The sequence below is a fragment of the Protopterus annectens genome, chromosome 2.part1, assembly GCF_019279795.1.
Source record: "Protopterus annectens isolate FY-2018-M chromosome 2.part1, PAN1.0, whole genome shotgun sequence".
NCBI classification, from domain to species: domain Eukaryota; kingdom Metazoa; phylum Chordata; order Ceratodontiformes; family Protopteridae; genus Protopterus; species Protopterus annectens.
The window spans coordinates 1,836,965,555-1,836,985,660 of NC_056729.1; the positions used below are offsets into that span (position 1 = coordinate 1,836,965,555).

The window sequence follows — 20,106 nt, forward strand, 5'->3', positions numbered from 1 at the left end:
GGGAGAAATGGTCTAGATACATATCTTTGCAAAGTGGGAGGAAACTGGAGCACCAGGAGAAAACCCACATGAACACAGGAAGGACATGCAGACTTCACACAGAAGGCACCCCGGAAAATAATCGACCAGAGAACCTATTGCTGTGAGGCAGCAATGCAAACCTCTGCACCACTGCGCAAAGTAGCAAAAATAATATATTCTGTAGCTGACAAGAAAGATAAAAACAGATTATAGCTGCAAATATTACAAGCATATGGTATGTACAACATCTACAGTTAGGATATTATCATGTTAAGCATTTAAGGAATATTCAAAAAGTAAAAAAGTAGAAGGCAAATTATGCATATTTTAATTGCAGAGTACAGAGGTAGGGTAATGAGGTGTTTGCAGTTAGACTACAGAGCAGGCAGCTTTCAATCAAGCCTGGTAATAGCAAGGGGTCAGAAAATGGATGGAGAAGGGAAAATACATAGGATACACAGGTGAAGAGAAGAGTAGGAATAAATAGCAGGAGGGACATAGGATATGTAGGTGAAGAATAGAGTAGGAATAAATAGCAGGAGGGACATAGGATATGTAGGTGAAGAATAGAGTAGGAATAAATAGCAGGAGGGACATAGGATATGTAGGTGAAGAGAAGAGTAGGAAAAAATAGCAGGAGGGACATAGGATATGTAGGTGAAGAATAGAGTAGGAATAAATAGCAGGAGGGACATAGGATATGTAGGTGAAGAGAAGAGTAGGAAAAATAGCAGGAGGGACATAGGATATGTAGGTGAAGAATAGAGTAGGAATAAATAGTAGGAGGGACATAGGATATGCAGGTGAAGAGAAGAGTAGGAAAAAATAGTAGGAGGGACATAGGATATGTAGGTGAAGAGAAGAGTAGGAAAAAATAGCAGGAGGGACATAGGATATGTAGGTGAAGAGAAGAGTAGGAATAAATAGTAGGAGGGACATAGGATATGTAGGTGAAGAATAGAGTAGGAATAAATAGTAGGAGGGACATAGGATATGTAGGTGAAGAGAAGAGTAGGAAAAAATAGCAGGAGGGACATAGGATATGCAGGTGAAGAATACAGTAGGAATAAATAGCAGGAGGGACATAGGATATGTAGGTGAAGAGAAGAGTAGGAAAAAATAGCAGGAGGGACATAGGATATGCAGGTGAAGAATAGAGTAGGAATAAATAGCAGGAGGGACATAGGATATGTAGGTGAAGAGAAGAGTAGGAAAAAATAGCAGGAGGGACATAGGCTATGTAGGTGAAGAGAAGAGTAGGAAAAAATAGCAGGGGGGACATAGGATATGTAGGTGAAGAATAGAGTAGGAATAAATAGCAGGAGGGACATAGGATATGTAGGTGAAGAGAAGAATAGGAAAAAATAGCAGGAGGGACATAGGATATGTAGGTGAAGAATAGAGTAGGAATAAATAGCAGGAGGGACATAGGATATGTAGGTGAAGAGAAGAGTAGGAAAAAATAGCAGGAGGGACATAGGATATGTAGGTGAAGAATAGAGTAGGAATAAATAGCAGGAGGGACATAGGATATGTAGGTGAAGAGAAGAGTAGGAAAAAATAGTAGGAGGGACATAGGATATGTAGGTGAAGAGAAGAGTAGGAAAAAATAGCAGGAGGGACATAGGATATGTAGGTGAAGAGAAGAGTAGGAATAAATAGTAGGAGGGACATAGGATATGTAGGTGAAGAATAGAGTAGGAATAAATAGTAGGAGGGACATAAGATATGTAGGTGAAGAGAAGAGTAGGAAAAAATAGCAGGAGGGACATAGGATATGCAGGTGAAGAATAGAGTAGGAATAAATAGCAGGAGGGACATAGGCTATGTAGGTGAAGAGAAGAGTAGGAAAAAATAGCAGGAGGGACATAGGATATGCAGGTGAAGAATAGAGTAGGAATAAATAGCAGGAGGGACATAGGATATGTAGGTGAAGAGAAGAGTAGGAAAAAATAGCAGGAGGGACATAGGATATGTAGGTGAAGAGAAGAGTAGGAAAAAATAGCAGGAGGGACATAGGATATGTAGGTGAAGAATAGAGTAGGAATAAATAGCAGGAGGGACATAGGATATGTAGGTGAAGAGAAGAGTAGGAAAAATAGCAGGAGGGACATAGGATATGTAGGTGAAGAATAGAGTAGGAATAAATAGCAGGAGGGACATAGGATATGTAGGTGAAGAGAAGAGTAGGAAAAAATAGCAGGAGGGACATAGGATATGTAGGTGAAGAATAGAGTAGGAATAAATAGCAGGAGGGACATAGGATATGTAGGTGAAGAGAAGAGTAGGAAAAAATAGTAGGAGGGACATGGGATATGTAGGTGAAGAATAGAGTAGGAATAAATAGTAGGAGGGACATAGGATATGCAGGTGAAGAATAGAGTAGGAATAAATAGTAGGAGTGACATAGGATATGTAGGTGAAGAATAGAGTAGGAATAAATAGTAGGAGGGACATAGGATATGTAGGTGAAGAATAGAGTAGGAATAAATAGTAGGAGGGACATAGGATATGTAGGTGAAGAATAGAGTAGGAATAAATAGTAGGAGGGACATAGGATATGTAGGTGAAGAATAGAGTAGGAATAAATAGCAGGAGGGACATAGGATATGTAGGTGAAGAATAGAGTAGGAATAAATAGTAGGAGGGACATAGGATATGTAGGTGAAGAATAGAGTAGGAAAAAATAGCAGGAGGGACATAGGATATGTAGGTGAAGAATAGAGTAGGAATAAATAGTAGGAGGGACATAGGATATGTAGGTGAAGAATAGAGTAGGAATAAATAGTAGGAGGGACATAGGATATGTAGGTGAAGAATAGAGTAGGAATAAATAGTAGGAGGGACATAGGATATGTAGGTGAAGAATAGAGTAGGAATAAATAGTAGGAGGGACATAGGATATGTAGGTGAAGAGAAGAGTAGGAAAAAATAGCAGGAGGGACATAGGATATGTAGGTGAAGAATAGAGTAGGAATAAATAGTAGGAGGGACATAGGATATGTAGGTGAAGAATAGAGTAGGAATAAATAGTAGGAGGGACATAGGATATGTAGGTGAAGAATAGAGTAGGAATAAATAGTAGGAGGGACATAGGATATGTAGGTGAAGAATAGAGTAGGAATAAATAGCAGGAGGGACATAGGATATGTAGGTGAAGACTAGAGTAGGAATAAATAGTAGGAGGGACATAGGATATGTAGGTGAACAATAGAGTAGGAATAAATAGTAGGAGGGACATAGGATAAGTAGGTGAAAAATAGAATAGGAAGAAATAGTAGGAGGGACATAGGATATGTAGGTGAAAAATAGAATAGGAAGAAATAGTAGGAGGGACATAGGATATGTAGGTGAAAAATAGAATAGGAAGAAATAGTAGGAGGGACATAGGATATGTAGGTGAAGAATAGAGTAGGAATAAATAGTAGGAGGGACATAGGATATGTAGGTGAAGAATAGAGTAGGAATAAATAGTAGGAGGGACATGGGATATGTAGGTGAAGAATAGAGTAGGAATAAATAGTAGGAGGGACATAGGATATCTAGGTGAAGAATAGAGTAGGAATAAATAGTAGGAGGGACATAGGCTATGTAGGTGAAGAATAGAGTGGGAATAAATAGTAGGAGGGACATAGGATATGCAGGTGAAGAACAGAGTAGGAATAAATAGTAGGAGGGACATAGGATATGTAGGTGAAGAATAGAGTAGGAATAAATAGTAGGAGGGACATAGGATATGTAGGTGAAGAATAGAGTAGGAATAAATAGTAGGAGGGACATAGGATATGTAGGTGAAGAATAGAGTAGGAATAAATAGTAGGAGGGACATAGGATATGTAGGTGAAGAATAGAGTAGGAAAAAATAGCAGGAGGGACATAGGATATGTAGGTGAAGAATAGAGTAGGAATAAATAGTAGGAGGGACATAGGATATGTAGGTGAAGAATAGAGTAGGAATAAATAGTAGGAGGGACATAGGATATGTAGGTGAAGAATAGAGTAGGAATAAATAGTAGGAGGGACATAGGATATGTAGGTGAAGAATAGAGTAGGAATAAATAGTAGGAGGGACATAGGATATGTAGGTGAAGAGAAGAGTAGGAAAAAATAGCAGGAGGGACATAGGATATGTAGGTGAAGAATAGAGTAGGAATAAATAGTAGGAGGGACATAGGATATGTAGGTGAAGAATAGAGTAGGAATAAATAGTAGGAGGGACATAGGATATGTAGGTGAAGAATAGAGTAGGAATAAATAGTAGGAGGGACATAGGATATGTAGGTGAAGAATAGAGTAGGAATAAATAGTAGGAGGGGCATAGGATATGTAGGTGAAGACTAGAGTAGGAATAAATAGTAGGAGGGACATAGGATATGTAGGTGAAAAATAGAATAGGAAGAAATAGTAGGAGGGACATAGGATATGTAGGTGAAAAATAGAATAGGAAGAAATAGTAGGAGGGACATAGGATATGTAGGTGAAGAATAGAGTAGGAATAAATAGTAGGAGGGACATAGGATATGTAGGTGAAGAATAGAGTAGGAATAAATAGTAGGAGGGACATGGGATATGTAGGTGAAGAATAGAGTAGGAATAAATAGTAGGAGGGACATAGGATATCTAGGTGAAGAATAGAGTAGGAATAAATAGTAGGAGGGACATAGGCTATGTAGGTGAAGAATAGAGTAGGAATAAATAGTAGGAGGGACATAGGATATGCAGGTGAAGAACAGAGTAGGAATAAATAGTAGGAGGGACATAGGATATGTAGGTGAAGAATAGAGTAGGAATAAATAGTAGGAGGGACATAGGATATGTAGGTGAAGAATAGAGTAAGAAGAAAGAGTAGGAGGGACATGGGATATGTAGGTGAAGAATAGAGTAGGAATAAATAGTAGGAGGGACATATAATATGTAGGAGAAGAGAAGAGAAGAGTAGGAAGAAATAGTAGTTTTTTACGGTGTCAAGTTGCCAGCCCTGCACTCAGCCTTCCACAGATGGCACACACACATGCACACACTCACATCTAGGGTCAATTTAGAGTGTCCAATCCACATACAGCATATCTTTGGAATGTGGAAGGAAAGTGGAGCACCCGGAGGAAACCCACTTGACCACAGGGAGGACATGCAGACTCCGCACAGAAGGCACACCAGCCAAGGATCAAACGGGAGAACCTCTTGCTGTGAGGCGGCAATTCTAACCGCTGCACCACCATGGCCACCCCACAAAGAGAGTGAAATCACCATCTTCCAAGTTACCATCATGGCAGTATTTTCCCTGTCATAACCTAAGATTATTGGATTTTAAAAGTATATTTCACTCTTAAAATCCAATAATCTTAGATTATGACAGGGAAAATACCGCCATGATGGTAACTTGGAAGAAGGTGATACCCTCCTTAGATGTTTGTCCTGTCAGGTGTGAACTCATGCATTATGAGAATCTGCAGTAGAAAACAGGGATGCTAGTGTGTTAGAAACACTCTCCTTGGGGTGAATTTATGACCCATGGGTATCTGAAAGCAGGAATGGTGTATTACTGTCCTAATTGTCTTTCCTACCCCTGTGAGAATTCGTACTTTATAGGATAGAAAATGAGAAAATAGTAATTAGAGTATGTCTGACCCTACTTACACGAGGTAATTCATATATCCGATCCTCCTTACATGAGGTAATTCATACGTCCAACCCTCCTTACATGAGGTAATTCATATCTCCGTCCCTCCTTACACGAGGTTATTCATATGTCCAACCCTCCTTACACAAGGTAATTCATATGTCCGACCCTCCTTACACAAGGTAATTCATATGTCCGACCCTCCTTACATGAGGTAATTCATATGTCCGACCCTCCTTACACGAGGTAATTCATATGTCCGACCCTACTTACATGAGGTAATTCATATATCTGACCCTCCTTACACAAGGTAATTCATATGTCTGACCCTCCTTACACGAGGTAATTCATATGTCCGAACCTCCTTACATGAGGTAATTCATATGTCTGACCCTCTTTACATGAGGTAATTCATATGTCTGACTCTCCTTACATGAGGTAATTCATAAGTCTGACCCTCCAAACATGAGGTAATTCATACGTCCAACCCTCCTTACACGAGGTAATTCATATGTCCGACCCTCCTTACACGAGGTAATTCATATGTCCGACCCTCCTTACATGTGGTAATTCATATGTCCGACCCTCCTTTCATGAGGTAATTCATATGTCCGACCCTCCTTACACGAGGTAATTCATATGTCCGGCCCTCCTTACACGAGGTAATTCATATGTCCGACCCTCCTTACATGAGGTAATTCATATGTCCGACCCACCTTACACGAGGTAATTCATATGTCCAACCCTCCTTACATGAGGTAATTCATATGTCCGACTCTCCTTACACGAGGTAATTCATATGTCCGAACCTCCTTACATGAGGTAATTCATATGTCCGACCCTCCTTACTCCAGGTAATTCATATGTCCGACCCTCCTTACATGAGGTAATTCATATGTCCGACCCTCCTTACATGAGGTAATTCATATGTCCGACCCTCCTTACACCAGGTAATTCATATGTCCGACCCTCCTTATAGCAGGTAATTCATATGTCCGGCCCTCCTTACATGAGGTAATTCATATGTCCGACCCTCCTTACACGAGGTAATTCATATGTCCGGCCCTCCTTACATGAGGTAATTCATATGTCTGACCCTCCTTACATGAGGTAATTAATTTGTCCGAACCTCCTTACATGAGGTAATTCATATGTCTGACCCTCCTTACACAAGATAATTTATATGTCCGACCCTCCTTACATGAGGTAATTCATATGTCCAACCCTCCTTACACGGGGTAATTCATCCGGCCCTCCTTACACAAGGTAATTCATATGTCCGGCCCTCCTTACACGAGGTAATTCATATGTCCGACCCTCCTTACACAAGGTAATTTATTCTGCTTTGGAAATCAATAAGGTGGAATGCAGATTGTGGTGTGCAAGGACCTCACCTGTCCCTTCCTGAGTAGAATTTATGCCTACATTGAGATATGATATAAGCAATTCTGATGGCATTGTGCTAAAACCTCAGCTGTCTTTCTGTATTTGACAATAAACTATGGTTCCATAGGGTTCTGCAAGGGGAAAGTACTCATGTTGATGTGTTACAATCACAGGTGTCTTTCCTTCCTGGATACAGATTATGCCACCATAGGGAACAATACAGTGAAATGCAGATGCTGTTGTATTAGGGCTTCAGATGTTTTCTCAATACCTGTGAGCGATCTATGTCTTTATATCGAGCCATAACAAGAATAACGGTGCTGGCGATTTCTCCCAATATGCCAAGTAACTTGAAGATGATAGGAAGAGCAAAAAGAAGGAAAAGAACAGAGAACAGGTCTAGCACAGTTACAATAACGAAACATCTGTGAATGCTGCTTACGATAAGAGAAATTACTAAAGAACTATTAGCTAAAAGATTTCAAAAAGAAGGAACAGAACAGGTCTAGCACAGTTACAATAACGAAACATCTGTGAATGCTGCTTACGATAAGAGAAATTACTAAAGAACTATTAGCTAAAAGATTTCAAAAGAAGGAACAGAACAGGTCTAGCACAGTTACAATAACGAAACATCTGTGAATGCTGCTTACGATAAGAGAAATTACTAAAGAACTATTAGCTAAAAGATTTCAAAAGAAGGAACAGAACAGGTCTAGCACAGTTACAATAACGAAACATCTGTGAATGCTGCTTACGATAAGAGAAATTACTAAAGAACTATTAGCTAAAAGATTTCAAAAAGAAGGAACAGAACAGGTCTAGCACAGTTACAATAACGAAACATCTGTGAATGCTGCTTATGATAAGAGAAATTACTAAAGAACTATTAGCTAAAAGATTTCAAACAGAAGGAACAGAACAGGTCTAGCACAGTTACAATAACGAAACATCTGTGAATGCTGCTTACGATAAGAGAAATTACTAAAGAACTATTAGCTAAAAGATTTCAAAAGAAGGAACAGAACAGGTCTAGCACAGTTACAATAACGAAACATCTGTGAATGCTGCTTACGATAAGAGAAATTACTAAAGAACTATTAGCTAAAAGATTTCAAACAGAAGGAACAGAACAGGTCTAGCACAGTTACAATAACGAAACATCTGTGAATGCTGCTTACGATAAGAGAAATTACTAAAGAACTATTAGCTAAAAGATTTCAAAAAGAAGGAACAGAACAGGTCTAGCACAGTTACAATAACGAAACATCTGTGAATGCTGCTTACGATAAGAGAAATTACTAAAGAACTATTAGCTAAAAGATTTCAAAAAGAAGGAACAGAACAGGTCTAGCACAGTTACAATAACGAAACATCTGTGAATGCTGCTTACGATAAGAGAAATTACTAAAGAACTATTAGCTAAAAGATTTCAAACAGAAGGAACAGAACAGGTCTAGCACAGTTACAATAACGAAACATCTGTGAATGCTGCTTACGATAAGAGAAATTACTAAAGAACTATTAGCTAAAAGATTTCAAAAGAAGGAACAGAACAGGTCTAGCACAGTTACAATAACTTGAAACATCTGTGAATGCTGCTTACGATAAGAGAAATTACTAAAGAACTATTAGCTAAAAGATTTCAAAAACAAGGAAAAGAACAGGTCTAGCACAGTTACAGTCTAGCACAGTTATAATAATGAAACATCTGTGAATGCTGCTTACGATAAGAGAAATTACTAAAGAACTATTAGCTAAAAGATTTCAAAAAGAAGGAACAGAACAGGTCTAGCACAGTTACAGTCTAGCACAGTTATAATAATGAAACATCTGTGAATGCTGCTTACGATAAGAGAAATTACTAAAGCAGTATTAGCTAAAAGACTTCAAAAACAAGGAACAGAACAGGTCTAGCACAGTTATAATAATGAAACATCTGTGAATGCTGCTTACGATAAGAGAAATTACTAAAGAACTATTAGCTAAAAGATTTCAAAAAGAAGGAACAGAACAGGTCTAGCACAGTTACAGTCTAGCACAGTTATAATAATGAAACATCTGTGAATGCTGCTTACGATAAGAGAAATTACTAAAGAACTATTAGCTAAAAGAGTTCAAAAAGAAGGAACAGAACAGGTCTAGCACAGTTACAGTCTAGCACAGTTATAATAATGAAACATCTGTGAATGCTGCTTACGATAAGAGAAATTACTAAAGCAGTATTAGCTAAAAGACTTCAAAAACAAGGAACAGAACAGGTCTAGCACAGTTATAATAATGAAACATCTGTGAATGCTGCTTACGATAAGAGAAATTACTAAAGAACTATTAGCTAAAAGATTTCAAAAAGAAGGAACAGAACAGGTCTAGCACAGTTACAATAACGAAACATCTGTGAATGCTGCTTACGATAAGAGAAATTACTAAAGAACTATTAGCTAAAAGATTTCAAAAAGAAGGAACAGAACAGGTCTAGCACAGTTACAGTCTAGCACAGTTATAATAATGAAACATCTGTGAATGCTGCTTACGATAAGAGAAATTACTAAAGCAGTATTAGCTAAAAGACTTCAAAAACAAGGAACAGAACAGGTCTAGCACAGTTATAATAATGAAACATCTGTGAATGCTGCTTACGATAAGAGAAATTACTAAAGCAGTATTAGCTAAACAATTCCAAAAAGAAGGAACAGAACAGGTCTAGCACAGTTATAATAACGAAACATCTGTGAATGCTGTTTACGATAAAAGAAATTACTAAAGCAGTATTAGCTAAAAGATTTCAAAAAGAAGGAACAGAACAGGTCTAGCACAGTTATAATAATGAAACATCTGTGAATGCTGCTTACTATAAGAGAAATTACTAAAGCAGTATTAGCTAAAAGATTTCAAAAAGAAGGAACAGAACAGGTCTAGCACAGTTACAATAACGAAACATCTGTGAATGCTGCTTACGATAAGAGAAATTACTAAAGCAGTATTAGCTAAAAGATTTCAAAAAGAAGGAACAGAACAGGTCTAGCACAGTTATATTAATGAAACATCTGTGAATGCTGCTTACGATAAGAGAAATTACTAAAGCAGTATTAGCTAAAAGATTTCAAAAAGAAGGAACAGAACAGGTCTAGCACAGTTATAATAATGAAACATCTGTGAATGCTGCTTACGATAAGAGAAATTACTAAAGCAGTATTAGCTAAAAGATTTCAAAAAGAAGGAACAGAACAGGTCTAACACAGTTATAATAACGAAACATCTGTGAATGCTGCTTATGATAAGAGAAATTACTAAAGCAGTTTTAGCTAAAAGACTTCAAAAAGAAGGAACAGAACAGGTCTAGCACAGTTATAATAATGAAACATCTGTGAATGCTGCTTACGATAAGAGAAATTACTAAAGCAGTATTAGCTAAAAGATTTCAAAAGAAGGAACAGAACAGGTCTAGCACAGTTATAATAACGAAACATCTGTGAATGCTTCTTACGATAAGAGAAATTACTAAAGCAGTATTAGCTAAAAGATTTTCAAAAAGAAGGAACAGAACAGGTCTAGCACAGTTGTAATAATGAAACATCTGTGAATGCTGCTTATGATAAGAGAAATTACTAAAGCAGTATTAGCTAAAAGATTTCAAAAAGAAGGAACAGAACAGGTCTAGCACAGTTATAATAATGAAACATCTGTGAATGCTGCTTACGATAAGAGAAATTACTAAAGCAGTATTAGCTAAAAGATTTCAAAAAGAAGGAACAGAACAGGTCTAGCACAGTTATAATAACGACACATCTGCGAATGCTGCTTACAATAAGAGAAATTACTAAAGCAGTATTAGCTAAAAGATTTCAAACAGAAGGAACAGAACAGGTCTAGCACAGTTATAATAATGAAACATCTGTGGATGCTGCTTACGATAAGAGAAATTACTAAAGCAGTATTAGCTAAAAGATTTCAAAAAGAAGGAACAGAACAGGTCTAGCACAGTTATAATAATGAAAGATCTGTGAATGCTGCTTATGATAAGAGAAATTACTAAAGCAGTATTAGCTAAAAGATTTCAAAAAGAAGGAACAGAACAGGTCTAGCACAGTTACAATAACGAAACATCTGTGAATGCTGCTTACGATAAGAGAAATTACTAAAGAACTATTAGCTAAAAGATTTCAAAAACAAGGAAAAGAACAGGTCTAGCACAGTTACAGTCTAGCACAGTTATAATAATGAAACATCTGTGAATGCTGCTTACGATAAGAGAAATTACTAAAGAACTATTAGCTAAAAGATTTCAAAAAGAAGGAACAGAACAGGTCTAGCACAGTTACAGTCTAGCACAGTTATAATAATGAAACATCTGTGAATGCTGCTTACGATAAGAGAAATTACTAAAGCAGTATTAGCTAAAAGACTTCAAAAACAAGGAACAGAACAGGTCTAGCACAGTTATAATAATGAAACATCTGTGAATGCTGCTTACGATAAGAGAAATTACTAAAGAACTATTAGCTAAAAGATTTCAAAAAGAAGGAACAGAACAGGTCTAGCACAGTTACAGTCTAGCACAGTTATAATAATGAAACATCTGTGAATGCTGCTTACGATAAGAGAAATTACTAAAGAACTATTAGCTAAAAGAGTTCAAAAAGAAGGAACAGAACAGGTCTAGCACAGTTACAGTCTAGCACAGTTATAATAATGAAACATCTGTGAATGCTGCTTACGATAAGAGAAATTACTAAAGCAGTATTAGCTAAAGACTTCAAAAACAAGGAACAGAACAGGTCTAGCACAGTTATAATAATGAAACATCTGTGAATGCTGCTTACGATAAGAGAAATTACTAAAGAACTATTAGCTAAAAGATTTCAAAAGAAGGAACAGAACAGGTCTAGCACAGTTACAATAACGAAACATCTGTGAATGCTGCTTACGATAAGAGAAATTACTAAAGAACTATTAGCTAAAAGATTTCAAAAAGAAGGAACAGAACAGGTCTAGCACAGTTACAGTCTAGCACAGTTATAATAATGAAACATCTGTGAATGCTGCTTACGATAAGAGAAATTACTAAAGCAGTATTAGCTAAAAGACTTCAAAACAAGGAACAGAACAGGTCTAGCACAGTTATAATAATGAAACATCTGTGAATGCTGCTTACGATAAGAGAAATTACTAAAGCAGTATTAGCTAAACGATTCAAAAAGAAGGAACAGAACAGGTCTAGCACAGTTATAATAACGAAACATCTGTGAATGCTGTTTACGATAAAAGAAATTACTAAAGCAGTATTAGCTAAAAGATTTCAAAAAGAAGGAACAGAACAGGTCTAGCACAGTTATAATAATGAAACATCTGTGAATGCTGCTTACTATAAGAGAAATTACTAAAGCAGTATTAGCTAAAAGATTTCAAAAAGAAGGAACAGAACAGGTCTAGCACAGTTACAATAACGAAACATCTGTGAATGCTGCTTACGATAAGAGAAATTACTAAAGCAGTATTAGCTAAAAGATTTCAAAAGAAGGAACAGAACAGGTCTAGCACAGTTATATTAATGAAACATCTGTGAATGCTGCTTACGATAAGAGAAATTACTAAAGCAGTATTAGCTAAAATATTTCAAAAAGAAGGAACAGAACAGGTCTAGCACAGTTATAATAATGAAACATCTGTGAATGCTGCTTACGATAAGAGAAATTACTAAAGCAGTATTAGCTAAAAGATTTCAAAAAGAAGGAACAGAACAGGTCTAACACAGTTATAATAACGAAACATCTGTGAATGCTGCTTATGATAAGAGAAATTACTAAAGCAGTTTTAGCTAAAAGACTTCAAAAAGAAGGAACAGAACAGGTCTAGCACAGTTATAATAATGAAACATCTGTGAATGCTGCTTACGATAAGAGAAATTACTAAAGCAGTATTAGCTAAAAGATTTCAAAAAGAAGGAACAGAACAGGTCTAGCACAGTTATAATAACGAAACATCTGTGAATGCTTCTTACGATAAGAGAAATTACTAAAGCAGTATTAGCTAAAAGATTTTCAAAAAGAAGGAACAGAACAGGTCTAGCACAGTTGTAATAATGAAACATCTGTGAATGCTGCTTATGATAAGAGAAATTACTAAAGCAGTATTAGCTAAAAGATTTCAAAAAGAAGGAACAGAACAGGTCTAGCACAGTTATAATAATGAAACATCTGTGAATGCTGCTTACGATAAGAGAAATTACTAAAGCAGTATTAGCTAAAAGATTTCAAAAAGAAGGAACAGAACAGGTCTAGCACAGTTATAATAACGACACATCTGCGAATGCTGCTTACAATAAGAGAAATTACTAAAGCAGTATTAGCTAAAAGATTTCAAACAGAAGGAACAGAACAGGTCTAGCACAGTTATAATAATGAAACATCTGTGGATGCTGCTTACGATAAGAGAAATTACTAAAGCAGTATTAGCTAAAAGATTTCAAAAAGAAGGAACAGAACAGGTCTAGCACAGTTATAATAATGAAAGATCTGTGAATGCTGCTTATGATAAGAGAAATTACTAAAGCAGTATTAGCTAAAAGATTTCAAAAAGAAGGAACAGAACAGGTCTAGCACAGTTATAATAATGAAATATCTGTGAATGCTGCTTATGATAAGAGAAATTACTAAAGCAGTATTAGCTAAAAGATTTCAAAAAGAAGGAACAGAACAGGTCTAGCACAGTTATAATAATGAAACATCTGTGAATGCTGCTTACGATAAGAGAAATTACTAAAGCAGTATTAGCTAAAAGATTTCAAAAAGAAGGAACAGAACAGGTCTAGCACAATTATAATAACGAAACATCTGTGAATGCTGCTTACGATAAGAGAAATTACTAAAGCAGTATTAGCTAAAAGATTTCAAAAAGAAGGAACAGAACAGGTCTAGCACAGTTATAATAATGAAAGATCTGTGAATGCTGCTTACGATAAGAGAAATGACTAAAGCAGTATTAGCTAAAAGATTTCAAAAAGAAGGAACAGAACAGGTCTAGCACAGTTATAATAATGAAACATCTGTGAATGCTGCTTACGATAAGAGAAATTACTAAAGCAGTATTAGCTAAAAGATTTCAAAAAGAAGGAACAGAACAGGTCTAGCACAGTTATAATAATGAAACATCTGTGAATGCTGCTTATGATAAGAGAAATTACTAAAGCAGTATTAGCTTAAAGATTTCAAAAAGAAGGAACAGAACAGGTCTAGCACAGCTATAATAATGAAACATCTGTGAATGCTGCTTACGATAAGAGAAATTACTAAAGCAGTATTAGCTAAAAGATTTCAAAAAGAAGGAACAGAACAGGTCTAGCACAGTTATAATAATGAAACATCTGTGAATGCTGCTTACGATAAGAGAAATTACTAAAGCAGTATTAGCTAAAAGATTTCAAAAAGAAGGAACAGAACAGGTCTAGCACAGTTATAATAATGAAAGATCTGTGAATGCTGCTTACGATAAGAGAAATGACTAAAGCAGTATTAGCTAAAAGATTTCAAAAAGAAGGAACAGAACAGGTCTAGCACAGTTAGAATAATGAAACATCTGTGAATGCTGCTTACGATAAGAGAAATTACTAAAGCAGTATTAGCTAAAAGATTTCAAAAAGAAGGAACAGAACAGGTCTAACACAGTTATAATAACGAAACATCTGTGAATGCTGCTTATGATAAGAGAAATTACTAAAGCAGTTTTAGCTAAAAGACTTCAAAAAGAAGGAACAGAACAGGTCTAGCACAGTTATAATAATGAAACATCTGTGAATGCTGCTTACGATAAGAGAAATTACTAAAGCAGTATTAGCTAAAAGATTTCAAAAAGAAGGAACAGAACAGGTCTAGCACAGTTATAATAACGAAACATCTGTGAATGCTTCTTACGATAAGAGAAATTACTAAAGCAGTATTAGCTAAAAGATTTTCAAAAAGAAGGAACAGAACAGGTCTAGCACAGTTATAATAATGAAACATCTGTGAATGCTGCTTATGATAAGAGAAATTACTAAAGCAGTATTAGCTAAAAGATTTCAAAAAGAAGGAACAGAACAGGTCTAGCACAGTTATAATAATGAAACATCTGTGAATGCTGCTTACGATAAGAGAAATTACTAAAGCAGTATTAGCTAAAAGATTTCAAAAAGAAGGAACAGAACAGGTCTAGCACAGTTATAATAACGACACATCTGCGAATGCTGCTTACAATAAGAGAAATTACTAAAGCAGTATTAGCTAAAAGATTTCAAACAGAAGGAACAGAACAGGTCTAGCACAGTTATAATAATGAAACATCTGTGAATGCTGCTTACGATAAGAGAAATTACTAAAGCAGTATTAGCTAAAAGATTTCAAAAAGAAAGAACAGAACAGGTCTAGCACAGTTATAATAATGAAAGATCTGTGAATGCTGCTTATGATAAGAGAAATTACTAAAGCAATATTAGCTAAAAGATTTCAAAAAGAAGGAACAGAACAGGTCTAGCACAGTTATAATAATGAAATATCTGTGAATGCTGCTTACGATAAGAGAAATTACTAAAGCAGTATTAGCTAAAAGATTTCAAAAAGAAGGAACAGAACAGGTCTAGCACAGTTATAATAATGAAACATCTGTGAATGCTGCTTACGATAAGAGAAATTACTAAAGCAGTATTAGCTAAAAGATTTCAAAAAGAAGGAACAGAACAGGTCAAGTACAATTATAATAACGAAACATCTGTGAATGCTGCTTACGATAAGAGAAATTACTAAAGCAGTATTAGCTAAAAGATTTCAAAAAGAAGGAACAGAACAGGTCTAGCACAGTTATAATAATGAAAGATCTGTGAATGCTGCTTACGATAAGAGAAATGACTAAAGCAATATTAGCTAAAAGATTTCAAAAAGAAGGAACAGAACAGGTCTAGCACAGTTATAATAATGAAACATCTGTGAATGCTGCTTACGATAAGAGAAATTACTAAAGCAGTATTAGCTAAAAGATTTCAAAAGAAGGAACAGAACAGGTCTAGCACAGTTATAATAATGAAACATCTGTGAATGCTGCTTATGATAAGAGAAATTACTAAAGCAGTATTAGCTTAAAGATTTCAAAAAGAAGGAACAGAACAGGTCTAGCACAGCTATAATAATGAAACATCTGTGAATGCTGCTTACGATAAGAGAAATTACTAAAGCAGTATTAGCTAAAAGATTTCAAAAAGAAGGAACAGAACAGGTCTAGCACAGTTATAATAATGAAACATCTGTGAATGCTGCTTACGATAAGAGAAATTACTAAAGCAGTATTAGCTAAAAGATTTCAAAAGAAATTACTTCCATGGCTAAAAACACTCTCCATTGACCCCTGTGAAGGGGCACTCATGTACATAATATGATCAACTTTAAGGTTGTTGCATCATGGTATAAGAAGAAATCCCCTTCCTCTTGCAGCAATCTGTATTGATGAAAGGGGTATATATTATAACATCAAAGCTTCAGGTATTCCAAGACCTAAAGCTCAACATGTAAATAGCGAAAGCTCAAAACTGTGAAGGGCCATTTCCGCACAGGGAAAGAAATCGCTTGGCCGCAAAACAAAATAAAGCAAACTTTCAAACCCGAATTAAGTGGAGGGCTATGCCCCCCACACCCCCAACTAAATATATGAACTCCAGGATCGCTCTACATCAGAGAAAAGGGCAAATTCCCCATAACGGCCAAGCAATTTTTTTTTCCCGTTAAAAAGTTCACGTAAGTGGCCTTTCACGAGTTTCAGCTTTCGCTATTTATGTGTCGAGTTTTAGGTATTTGAATACCTGAAGCTTCGATGTTACAATATAGACCCAATGAAAGTGCTATCGTATGACATGGTCAACAAACTTAAAACACACACATGGTTTGGTGGATCTGATTACTCCCAAGAACATATAAGATTAACAAAAGTTGCAGCTCTTACTTCAGATGTTCAGACTATACCATATAAAAACTAATGGATGGTTCTCCGTTTACAGTTAGCTTGTTTCATCACCTACAGATTATTATAAGGATGATATAACCTCTGAGTTTTTCTGTTGGGGTTAACAGAATCATATTATTAAAAATCTTGCTCATGAACCAGCCAGACAAACGTCAGTTACCACACCTTATTGACTTCCATAAATGGTGCATTTAAAATCAACTTATCTATATGGCAAAAATAATGCTTTTCTGAGTAATGCATGTGAAGTGTGTAAACATTCCTTACTCATACTTGGTAACAAATTCAGATAGTTAAGGATCACATATCAGTACCTCATACAGGCAATTTTAATTTTATTTAAAAACTACTAAATACAACAATTCAGTAACAAATCTTAACAGAATCGTAGCAAAATAATGTTTTGAGGAGCCCATGTTTTGCTTTGCTATCATTATACAAAAACATATCAATGCAACTTCAAAAATAGTCAATAATTCATATTTGTTATATTCTCCTCTGGGTAATTTAGTAGTGATCACAATAATCTTTTAGGAATACTTTTTCTCTTACCTTAGGTAATCTCTCGGGATCTCCGGGGTGTCTTGGAATCACTTTCTGTAAGCGCTGGAATCCGTAGTCAATAGTTGGTTCATTTAGAGCTATAATGTAACAGAAAAGGTATAAAGGATAGAATGTAACACAAATGGTACAAAGGTTACAATGTAACAAAAAAGAAACAAAGAATACTATTAGCATTTCAAAGTACTAGCATAGTCCTGCAAGTAAAACGAAAATATAGTCCTGATTCCATGATGTTTTATGTTGTTATGAAATGGTAAATACTAACAAATTTAATGCTTACTGTGCAAACATCAGCATGCCCATTCCTAAATTAAGCCTTCAAACTGGTCTACAGGACGTGTGTTCCTATAGTAAATCCAACATTTCTGACAGAAGAATATGTCCCAATGTATACTGTTAGAGTTATAATAAAAACTCCTATAAATGAATAACAAAAAATATCTCACTTACAAGCTGGTAACATAAACATACACCAGCATGCTAGTAAATAAACTTACCTACTTTTGCCCTACTACATAGAAGTCCACTATATAAATGCAGAAATGCAGAATTATCCATCAGAGAACATGGCTACTCGACATCATCAAATTCATCTAGAAAAAATTAATATCTGAATAAATGATTTTCCACAGCAGTAATCTTTTAGGGTTCTCAGTAAAGATGGCTTCACCCATGCTTGGCAACATCTGACCATTTAGGGTTTCATGCAGTACTCTTGTCTGCAAGTCAGTCTGTGCCAAAAGTCTGCCCTGGTCTGAGCAGACTCGGAGAGCTCTCCAGACATTCATCCTACAGGCTCTCAGGGACACACTACTGTGATCTACATAGCCATATCCATCAGAGGGACACCCCCAGCAGCTTGAGAAGTGGGGAGAGACCCCCCAGCTCCACTTTGATGATTATCCGCGGGTACAGCTTCAAAGCTCATTGTTCATATACTGACTGTAGAATTCATCACTGAGAAATGAACCTCCTTTTTATCCTTCAGTCAACTGATTGTACATGTATTATCCACGGGTACAGCTTCAAAGCTCATTGTTCATATACTGACTGTAGAATTCATCACTGAGAAATGAACCTCCTTTTTATCCTTCAGTCAACTGATTGTACATGTCACCTCAAGTATGAAATGAAAAACATCTGAAAATGCTATTTCTTAGGTTACCCAGAGCATTTGCAACACCTTCTCCCCTAAGCAGACATTCAGAACATAAGTCCTACATGGGCAGGTAACTAACTAACTAAATAAATAAATCTGACCACTTGAAGCAGATTCAGAACCGAGCACAGTTCAAGTAAGATATCAGCACCTGCCTAGATAGTCTATATCTGGCCATAAGCCTCCTCAAACTACAAGCTCATTTTTTAAAAATCATTTCCTCATACCAGTCTCCATGCTTTGTGATTAATATTAATGCTTAGTAGGCAATCTCATTTTAACTGTACGTACAGTCACTTGGAAGCAGAATAATGAAGCAAGAATAATATGGGGTGAAGTCACCCTAGTTGGGTGGACTCGCCCTTCTGCAAAAAACAATATTTTCTTTATGTTACATCTGCTCATATTATTATGAGCTCAAATGCAAGTTTTGCATATATCTATGTACCAAAGCTCATAATGCATGAGATGGTGAGTTTTTGTCATACAAACTCAGTGGGTCAAATAATATATGTGCACACACACACACACACACACACACACACACACACACACACACACACACGTGTGTGTGTGTGTGTGTGTGTGTGTGTATGTGTGAGTATTCAAAGTATACATACACATATATCTATATATCTATATATCTATATATCTATATATATATATATATATATATATATATATATATATATATAAATGCAATACGCATTGCTGATAATGCTGATAACTAATAATAAAGCACAATGTAGTCTAAAGAAATCCTGAGAAGGGACTGAGCTGGAAAAACAACAAATAAATTGAGTTAATTTCAAAAATATTTTTCAGCATCACAACATACCCAAGAGCGAAATCTGTAGCATGCGCTCGTGCACACACAAGCACACACACACACACACACACACACACACACACACACACACACACACACACACACACACACACACACACACACACACACACACACACACACACACACACACACACCTATCTTTCTATCTATCTATCTATCTATCTATCTATCTATCTATCTCTCTATCTATCTATCTATATCTGTACAGATCGATAAGGAACATTGGTGCATCCTATTATATCAACTTAGTCAGAGATCTATTGTGTGTGGTCACTCCATTGACTGTCAATATTCATGATCACTGGATTTCTCTTCTCATTTGTACTAACATGTCAGTCGATATAGTATTATAATTGAAATTTGGTGTTTTTTTTTTTTATTTTTATTTACAATTTTTTCACTGGGTTACTTCCACTAGGCAGATGGCCTCTTTACAGGGTAGACCTGGGTAAATTTAGCCAGGGCATTGGGGAACTTCCCCTCGACCTTTTCCGATAAGTGAAATTAAGACAAGACTTACAG

The 20,106-nt window shown here is 36.0% G+C and overlaps 1 protein-coding gene across 3 annotated transcripts in view; it reads right to left on the reverse strand.

Moving 5' to 3' along the window:
• The window catches only part of LOC122794658 (transcription factor COE3-like), a 2,019,913-nt gene that overhangs the window by 394,104 nt on the left and 1,605,703 nt on the right, over positions 1 to 20,106 (reverse strand). For all 3 annotated transcript variants that reach the window (XM_044063281.1, XM_044063282.1, XM_044063280.1), the window contains exon 11: positions 17,564 to 17,652. In XM_044063281.1, coding sequence (XP_043919216.1) covers positions 17,564 to 17,652 — 89 coding nt within the window. The remainder of the gene's footprint in view (positions 1 to 17,563; positions 17,653 to 20,106) is intronic.